This window comes from Orycteropus afer, unplaced genomic scaffold, assembly GCF_000298275.1.
Source record: "Orycteropus afer afer isolate SDZICR_OR568_19922 unplaced genomic scaffold, OryAfe1.0 scaffold00001, whole genome shotgun sequence".
Taxonomy (NCBI): Eukaryota; Metazoa; Chordata; class Mammalia; order Tubulidentata; family Orycteropodidae; genus Orycteropus; species Orycteropus afer.
This window is the reverse complement of record NW_006921588.1, coordinates 18,957,642-18,968,415: the sequence shown is the minus strand read 5'-3', so window position 1 is coordinate 18,968,415 and position 10,774 is coordinate 18,957,642. Positions and strand designations below refer to the sequence as shown.

Sequence of the window (10,774 nt, the reverse complement as noted above, 5' to 3'; positions counted from 1 at the left end):
AAAAAATCAGAATCCTTGGTCATCTTTTCTGGATCTTCACTATTCCATCTACAAGATGGGATATACTCTGTCCTCCTAACAGAGATGTCTTGGAAATTATTTTTAATCATGGAGCTGAAATGGTTCTCTCAAAGATCATGTAGTCTATTTGAGGTCATGTTACAGATGAGGAAACTAAGGGTCACAGTGATGAAGTGATCTACAAAACATAGAATCTGACTCTGAATCCTTGTTCAAGGACTCCCAATTCAATGTTTCATACTATGTTGTCTCTCTACAGACAGAATACTGAAAATATAGAACAGCAAACCTGGATCATATTCTGACAGCAACTATGGAAGGACACACTTTGGATATTTTCCTTCTCACTGATTTTTTGGGGGCAGTTTTACTTTTCAATGCATTTGCATATATTATGAGATGTTTTCCACCACTCATCTGTCATTTTGTTGTACTGTAGTGGCTTGTGTGTTGTTGTGAGGCTGGAAGATATGCCACCAGTAGTATTTGAAGTACCAACAGGGCCACCCATGGTGGACAGGTTTCAGTAGAGCTTCTAGACTAAGAGAGACTGGGAAGAAGGATAGAGCCATCCATTTCTGAAAAATATGGACACTAAAAACCTTATGAATAGCAGAGAAACACTGTCTGATATATTTCTGGAAAACTTTATGCATAGCAGTGCAATGTAGAAGGTCAGCAAAAAAGGTTTCCCTTTTTTTGACCCTCAATGAGATGGACTGACAAATGGCTGCAAAGATAGGCTCAAGCATAGCATAGATTATGAGGATGGTGCAGGACCAGGCAGTGTTTCATTCTGTTATATGTAGGGTTGCTACAAGTCGAAGCCAACTCGATTGGACCTGACATCAACAACAATATGTTTTCAACATTTGGCATGCTGTGATGAGAATGCTAGTATTAAGGTAAAGCATGTTTTCAGGTGGCCATTAACTTTATAAGTGGTCAGATAAGGAGTCAATATTTTCATTTTATGAAAGTTCAGACAATTACTGAAACTTTAATTTTTCTATATAATTATAGTAATTTAGATAACTGTGGAAAACTGTTAAAGATACTTGGATCTATTCTATGTTTATTATTCTGCTATTCTTATAAAAATCCTTTAGTTATTGTGGTTTAAATCTAGTTATAATATTATAGTTTAATATATCTAGTAGTCATGCTTCTATCTTTAGTTTTCTATTTTCCAAATATTTCTTAGATCCCATCACATTGTTTTTTCATCAGTTTTATTGAGGTATACTTTATATGCTATAAATATTCCTCTTTTAGGTATACAATTCTGAGTTTTGACAAGCATAAGCAGTGGTGTAATTCTACCATAATCAAGATACAGAATATTTTCATCATCCACAATTTTCCTTATGCCTCTTTGGAGTCAATTCCTTAAGCCTACCCTCAACCCATTAAGAACTGATTTGATTTCTGCCCTTATAGTTTTGTCTTTTCCAGAAAGTTACATAAATGAAAGCATAGAGTCTATAGTCTTTACGTCCAACTTCTTTCACTTAACATACTACTTTTGAGATTCATCCATGTGGTGGTGGTGGCGGTGGTGTTATTGGCTTCGACTCATAGTGACCACATTACAACAGAATGAAACACTGTCTGGTCCTGTGCCATCCTTAGAAATCCTTGCTACCTTTATTGCAGCCACTGTATCAATCCATCTCAATGAGGGTCTTCCCCTTTTTTGCTGACCCTCTACTTTACCAAGCATGATACCATTCTCCAAGGAATTGTCCCTTTTGACAACATGACCAAAGTATGTGAGATAAAGTCTGGCCATTCTCACTTCCAAGGAGTTTTCTGGCTGTACTTCTTATAAGACAGATTTGTTTGTTCTTCCAACAGTCCATGGTATTTTCAGTATTCTTTCTCAACACCACAATTAAAATGCATCAATTCTTCTTTGCTCTTCCTTATTCATCATCCACCCTTCACATGCATAGAAGGCTACTGAAAATACCATGCCTTGTGTCAGGAACATCTTACTTTCCAAAGTGTTATCTTTGCTCTTTAATACTTTAAAGAGGTCTCTTGCAGCAAGTTTGCCCAGTGCAATATGTCATCTGATTTCTTGACTTCTGCTTCCATGGTGCTGATTGTGGATCCAAGTAAAATGAAATCCCTGACAACTCCAATTTTTTCTTTCTTATTGTGATGTTGCTTACTGGTCCAGTTGTAAGGATTTTTGTTTCCTTTATGTTAAGGATGTCATCCATAGTGAGGGCTATAGCCACCACTTGTCTGTGACTTTGTCTTACTGTGGTGGCTTGCATGTTGCTGTGATGCTGGAAGCTATGCTACTGGTATTTCAAAAACCATCAGGGTCACCTATGGTAGACAGATTTCAGCAGAGCTTTCAGAATAACACAGACTGGGAAAAAGGATGGGGCCATCCACTTCTGAGAAAATTGGTCACTAAAAACCTTATGAACAACAATGAAATATTGCCTGATATATCTCTGAAAACCTTTATGAATAGCAGTGAAACATCCATGCGGTAGTATGTATCAATCAACACTTCATTACTTTTTATTAGCAGTATTCCAATGTATGGCTATACCACAGTTTGTTTATCCATTTGCCAGAGGATAGACATATGGGTCATTTCTAATTGTGGGCAATTATGAATTAAGCTATTATAAACAGTATATTTGTATGAACATATATACTTCCATTTCTCTTTGATAAATACCTAGAAGTGAGATTACTGGGTCATATGGGAAATTAATATATGCATAAGTTTATGAAGTTCCTAATAAATAACAGCCAAACTCTTTTCCCAAGACCATGTTGTTTTTTATTTTACCATGTTGCATATTACCATGTAAGGAATTCTGGTGGCACAGTGCTTAAGACATTTGCCTGCCAACCAGAAGGTTAGTGGTTCAAATCCACCACCAGCCACTCTGCGGAAGGAAGATGGGACGATCTACTTCTAAAGATTAACCCCCTTGGAAACACAATGGGGGTTTCTATGAGTCAGAATTGACTGGATGGCAGTGTTTTTTTTTTTTTTTTTAATTACTATTAGCAATGTATGAAAGTTCCAATAACTCCTTTCCTTAATATTTACTATTACCAAGTTCAACTTTTACCATCCTAAGAGTTCTGGTGGTGCGGTGCCTAAGGCATTTGACTGCTAACCAGAAGGTTGGCAGTTCAAACCCACCAGCCACTTCTCAGAAGGGAGATGGGACAATCTACTTCTTAAAGACTTACTGCCTCAGAAACCCAATGGGGGTCACTGTGAGTCATAATTGACTTGATGGAAGTGGGTTTGGTTTGGAAGATATGTAGTGGTAGCTCACTGTGATTTTAATATGCATTTCCTTAATGACTAATGATGTTGAACATCATCTTATGTGCTCATCTGTCATTTACATTTCTTCTTTGGTAAAGTGTTTTTTCATCTTTTGCCCATTTATTATTTGTTATTGTGTTCTAAGAGGTACTTACATATTCTATATACAAATCCTTTAACAGATATGTATTTTACAAATATTTTCTCCCAGTCTTTTTATATTCTTTTTGTAACTATCATTTGAAGAGAAGTTCTTAATTTTGAAGTATAATATGGTACATGTTTTTCACTTCCTATGGAAGAAATCTTCTAGTAACCCAAGGTCATATGGAATATCTGCTCTGATTTTTTTTTTTTTTCAAGAAACAATACTTTTAGGTTTATACTTGTATGTATTATTCATTTGAATTAATTGTCATATTTTGTGTGAGGTAGAGTCAAGGTTCATTTTGTTTTGCTTTAAACATGAGTATGAAATTATTCTAGCATTATTTGTTGAAAAGACAAATAATGCTAGTCTTTTTCCATTGACTTGCCTCTGTATCTTTGTTGAAAGTCAACTGACCATGTACATGTGGTTCTATTTCTGGACACTCTATTCTATTCATGTGTTGATGTATCTATTCTTTCACCAATATCACAGTGTTGAATACTGTAGGTTTTTATAGGTAAGTACAGAAATCAAGATATGAGAGTCCTCTATCTTCTTTAAAAGGATGTTTTGGTCATTCTGGGGCTTTACTTTTCTAGATATATATTTAAGAATCAGCTAGTCAATTTCTAAAACAAGCTGGCTGGGATTTTGATTGGGATTGTACTAGATCTATGTATCAATTTGGAGAGAATTGACATCTTGACAATATTGAGACTTCCAAAGAATTAACATTACTATATCTCTGTTTGGGAACATTTTAATTCTTGATTATGGACTTGAGAAATATTTTATCAGGTACCAATTATTATTTTTTCATTTATTGAACTTTTAACTGAAATGGCATTAAATATAAATTTATAAATCATGATAAACATATCTCCTCTTTTTCAATGACTATAAATTGTATTATGTTTCCAATGTAGAACTATTTCAGCATTTTTAAAATACATTATTGCTGTGAAGTGCTCTTTGGGAAAATGGCTTCTGGGGTTGAGTAACTCAGGATATATTTCATACTATATGCAGTCTTCAGAATTGCATTGGTCATTGGCCTTACACTGTTATTGGGTATTAAGAATACTGTGATATTATTTGCTTTGCTTTCCTATTATTTTATTTATACATTAAAAAGCTTCTTTCATAAAAGAAATTGATGTATACCACTTTCTTGTTATGTTTTTAGTGGGATGGTTATGCTGCTCAGGTAAAATAATTTGTAAAATAATAAGTTTTCCTCTTTTTTTCCCCCATGTTATGGGAAAATATACATTTTATAGTACATTATTTTTTATGGTATTTAACAAGATTTGTCATGTATGTGAATCACGCCATTTGAGATCAAGAGTAATAACAATGGCTTTTTCAGCATTCGTTACATTTTATCACTGTATTTAAATTAAAAAAAATATTTTCTGCTATTCAAGTATTTTTGACAAATAATTATAATCGGTAAGATTGAGTGTAAAATGGTATGTTCACTGACTACTTTGAGAAATCCTTAATTTTTTATATTAGTCACCCACTTTTTGCTCAAATTCCTAGCATTGAACTCCAATCCCTTGGAAGTCTGGCACACCGAAACAAGTAGGCCAACAATAGGAGTGCTGCTAGATAGTAGGTAAATATGAAGAGATGTACACATTCAGACCAATCAGACTTCCAGCTTGACAAACTACAGAGAACAACGAAAAGGTAATACTCACATCCGAGTTAAAGCGAAGCTGACAGACATTACAAGAAATAATTTGTTTCTTCTTGGGGGGAATGGACACTCCAAATGTATGGTTTATGACTGCTTTTTGCACAGGATCCATCTGAGGAGTAAATGATAGAACAGTCGATTTGTAACTTAAACATATAGACAATAACATGAGCAAGTAAAAGCAGATGTATTCTTCCTTATTGCTTTGTCTTTCAACTGATGGAAATAATGAATCTCAGTCAACAGTAACGTGCTTGTTCTTCTCCAGGAATTAAAAACAAAACAAAACAACTGGTCAGAAATCATAAAACAAAAAATGCAGGAGAATCACTGCATACAATGAAATCTTGTATCTATATAAAAAGCCTCAAAAAACCTGAAAAAAATAATAAAACAAGAAAACTTAACATTCAAAGTCAAGGTTAACTTTAACTTGTTAATAGTTTCTTTATATGAAGTGATAATACTTAAGATGTTCTCAAATGATCTCAGTAACAATCATTACATATTTAAAAAATATACTTAAGCTTCTTAGTTTTGATTTGTGGCAAAGTCATAAACGAAAGTCATATCATAGCACATAAAATGTCACTCTTTATTTTAAAATAAATTATTATCTTTCATATACTACAGATTGAAATTCATTCTACTGGAAATGCATATTGCAATGGTACACTCAAATACCCAGAGCATATTGGTTAATACACATCCGTTGTTTAAATATTGATCAAGTAAAGTGTTTACTTGTAACCTGTGATTTCCAATCCCCCCCCACCCCAACTGGTTTACATGTACCATACATATTCAGAGATATATACAGTGATTAAAGTACACCATAAAAAAAAAATATGGCACAAAGCCATTAAAATGCTTGGAGAAAGAAAGACCTCTATCCACGAAGCCTATAAAAAGAGAGACACAGCAGTGATTCTCTTGTGTACTCCAGATAATAATCTCCAGCATTAACATCAGACAACTGGCAGTTCAAAATACAATGCAGATGATGAACAAAGTGTAACTTATAAGCAGATGTAACATGAACAAAGATAGATTCACTAACACCATCATCTAGGAAATCTCCTGAAGTAAGAGTTTAGGATTGGATTAGTTGATGATATTAGATAGAGATGAGAAATGAATACCATCCCTGATCATAACTATAAATCAACAAAGTGCAAAATTAGCAATGAGAATTTAAAAATGTTACAAAGGAGGATGGACTGCAGAATTACTGAATAGTGAGGCAGCCTATTTTCTGCTACAGGTTTAAGAGACAATGTATTCCCACAGTTAAGGTGGTTTGGGACATTTACAACAGGAATGAAAAAAATGCAAGAGGGAAGTTTTTCTTGAGTGACAGAACTGACCTATACCTTTATTTTAGTGGTGGTTAGACAAATCTATTCATGTTACAATTCACAGAATTATACACAACCCACAAATGTTATATATGATGATTTTAAAAGAAAAAAAAATATTGTAAGAATATTGTTTTACTACTCAACATAAAATATCATTACTGGAAAATCTGGGGATCATTTGTTCAAGGCCATTAATTGATTGTATTAAATTTTATGAAATGAGAATACAGAAGAAAACCCCTCCATGGGGCAAAGGAAATCACAATGTGTCAGATTATAAAACTCTAGTTACTTTTTTATTTTACTCACAAGTGCATAAACTTAGATGCCATCTATCCATTTGGAAAACATGAAACTACATTTTCTGACAGTTAAAAGAGATGGCAAGTCAGTTAAGACAGCCTTAAAAATGAAATAGCCTAACTATAAGGAAAGAACTACATTGTTTTACAAAGCTGAAAAACCACAGGCATTTTACTGAGATATTTTCTGTTCTCAGGCTCTGAAATACACCTCATATCTGGTGGCATGTGAACTACACTAGCTATAACTATACAAATAATTAAAAAATGGTTGCAACAGAGCATCAACAGGACACTATTAGAAATCAAAGCTGGTTTCAGAAGAGATTATGGAACAAAGAATATCACTGCTGATGTCTGATGAATCATGAGTGAAAGCAAAGAATAGCACAAAGATGCCTACTTGTGTTTTATTGACTATTCAAAGGCATTCAACTGTGTGGATCAAACACTTAATTGTGCCCATAAGGAAACTATACATAGACCAAGAGTCAGATGTTCAAACAGAACAAGAGGGTACTGTGTGACTTAAAATCAGGACAGGTTTGTGTCAGGGTTGTATACTTTTACCACATTTATTCAATGTGTATGCTAAGAAAATAATGTAAGAAACTGGATTATGTGAAGACAAATGCAGCATCAGGATTGGAGAAAGACACATTAAAAACCTGCAATATGCAGATGACAAAACTTTACTTGCTGAAAGCAAAGAGACTTGAAGCACTTACAAATGAAGATCAAAGACTACAGCCTTCAGTATGAATTACACCTCAAGATAAAGAAAATAAAAATCTTCACAACTGGATCAACAAGTACCCTCATTATAATTATAAAAAAGATTGAAGTTGTCAAGGATTTCATTTACCTAAGATGCAAAATTAACACCAAAAGAAGCAGCAGTCAAGAAATCAAGTGACAGAGAGTTCTGGTAAGATGGTGGAATAGGCAGACAGGCTGCACAGACCCTCTTCAACAAAGAAAAGGGGAACCAATTAACACATATATAGAAGATAATTCTGGATCCCTGAGCCTTGAATGGGAGGATACAGAAGTGGACTAAACTCCAACCAGTGGAAGAACTTGAATGAAAACACCAAAAAAGGAGACATATGGAGCTGCAGTCTGTCAGTGATCCTGATGGCACAGACAGCTTGGATGTTGCTCAGTGGTGTTAAGACCTAAGAATTAACCTAAAAATCGGCCCTGCTAGGCAGGGGCTGCACAGAGGAATGCACTGGTGGCTGGTGAATAAAAGGAGAAGCAGCGAAGAGAAAGGCAGGCTGAGCTGTGGACTTTTGCCTGTCTGGAGGGTGCAATCATTTTGAACGTTACAAGTGGTTCGACCATTTTGGATATTTAAAGTGACAACGTCCTCCCAGATTCCAGGGATTTAAGAATAGGCTCCACTTGCTGGGAACCACAAGGACAATTCAGATGCAAATGACTGGATAGTTAACAGAGATCTGAATAAAACAATGTCACAATGTCTCAGAGACAAGAGACCATCATAGTCCATACAAACAAGCAAGATAAAGCAGTAGATAAAAGGGAGATGCATACAGATCCAGAAAACATCTCTGAGGAAGAAGCAGCATAGGAACTCCCTGATAAGGAATTCAAATGAACTATATTTAGGTATCTTCACCTGAGACATAGATCAAGGAAAACAATGACAAAATTAAGGAAAACACAGACAAAAACCTAGAACAATTTTGGGAGAAAATACAAGAACAAAATGACAAAATAAGTGAACGACTAGAAATGATACAAAATCTACAGATAGAAATACAGAAGATTAATACTAAATTTTCAGAAATAGATAATACATTGAAAGGGCAAAGGAGTAGAAATAATCAATGGAAGACAAAATTAATGAGACTGAAGACAAAAACCTGAATACTTCTTTGGAATACTTCTTTGGAAAGGGGTCAATCAGAAAAAAGATCAAAACAAAATGAAGAAAGCCTAAGGTTCATATGGGATACCATCAAAAGGGATAACCTACATGTAATCAGCATTCCAGAACAGGAAGAGAAAAAGAAGACCACTGAAAAAATTGTCCAAGATTTGTTGGAAGAGAACTTCCCTGATATGATGAAAGATGAAAATTATATCCATTCTGTATTCTGAATATCCAATTCAGGAAGTCTAATGAACCTCAAACAGGATAGACCCCAAAATAACCAAAGACATATCATCATCAAACTCATCTAAACCAAAGACAAAGAAAAAATCACGAAAGCAGCACAGAAGAAATGAAGTTACTTACAAAGGACAACCAGTAAGAACAAGCTCTGATTTCTCAGCAGAAACTATGCAAGTGAGAAGGCAATGGGGTGGTATGTATAAAACCCTGAAAGAGAGAAATTTCTAGCCAAATATTATATACCCAGCAAGACTGTCCCTCAAATATGATGGTGAAATTAGGACATTTCCAGATAAGCAGAAATTAAGGGAATTTGTTAAAACCAGACCAACTTTACAAGCGATACTAAAAGGAGTCCTTTGAACAGAGAACCAATAACAGCAAACAACAACCGACCATTAATATACAAGATGACATGACCTAGAAACCAACACAGCTATGGAAGTATCCAAAGTAAAATAAGCTTACAAGATTGTAAACAGGAAACCAGAGACATCAATTGGCAAATGAGGACAACTACAAACCAAAAAGAGGGAAAAACAGTGTAGTTACAGACCTACTAAATGGTGAGGAAGTCAAGAGAGTTGCAAGATACAATGGACTGTTCTAAATTCAGGCAGAAAATTATAAATCAAAGGAAACTTCAAAGAAAAATGATAAAGCTTCACATCATAATAAAAAAGAAGAGAAGCACAAATATTTAGCAAATACTAAAACAATAGCAACAAAGGAAATGATAATATGATTCATAATGAGCTCAGCACAGAAAATTATATGGAACAAAGAAACCAGGAACCAAGAAAAAACACATAACAAAATGACAGCAGTCAATTCATACTTGTTGATAATTACACTGAATGTTGATGGATTAAATACACCTCTCAAGAGACGGAGAGTTGCATACTGGAGAAGAAAACATAACCCATTAATATCCTGTCTACAAGAAACACACCCTAAAGACAAAGACAAAAATAGACTAAATATTAAAGGTTGGTAAAAGATATATCAAGCAAATGGCAACAGTAAAAGAGCAGGGAGGCAATATTAATTTCTGATCAAATTGACTTTAAGACAAAAACTACCATAAAAGACAAGGAAGGACATTATATAATGATTAAAGGATCACTTGAACATGAAGATATAACCATAGTAAATATCTATGGATCCACTGAAAGAGCCCCAAAATACATAAATCAGACTTTAAAAGAGTTGAAAAGGCAAATAGATGACTCCACAGTTGTAGTGGGAGACTTTAATACACCAATTTCAATGAAAGATAGAACAACTGGAAAGAAACTCAACAAAGATGCAGAAGAACTAAACAATACAATCCACCAGAACTAAACAATACCATCCACCAACTTGACCTTATAGACATCTACAGAGTGCTTCATCCAACAACAGCACAATATACATTCTTTTCCAGTGCACATGGAACATTCTCCAGGATAGACCAAATGTTAGGCCATAAAGCAAGCCTTAATACATTTGAAAACACTGAAATACTACAAAGCATCTTCTCAGATCACAGTGCTATCAAATTAGAAATCAACCATAGGAAAATCAACAGAAAAAGAACAAACACATGGAAACTGAACAGCACTCTCCTTAAGAAAGACTGGGTGAGAGAAGAAATAAAAAGTGAAATTGAAAAATGCCTTGAATCAAATGAGAATGAAAACACAACATACCAAAATCTTTGGGACATAGAAAAAGCAGTGATCAGAGGCCAATTTATAGCAGTAAATGTTGTTGTTGTTGTTGTTAGGTGCCGT

At 34.5% G+C, this 10,774-nt stretch overlaps 1 protein-coding gene across 1 annotated transcript in view; it reads right to left on the bottom strand.

Moving 5' to 3' along the window:
* Positions 1-10,774, bottom strand: part of ZNF385B (zinc finger protein 385B) — a 485,706-nt gene that overhangs the window by 87,239 nt on the left and 387,693 nt on the right. The window contains exon 4 of the mRNA XM_042780392.1: positions 5,192-5,302. Within this exon, the coding sequence (XP_042636326.1) occupies positions 5,192-5,302 (111 nt within the window). The remainder of the gene's footprint in view (positions 1-5,191; positions 5,303-10,774) is intronic.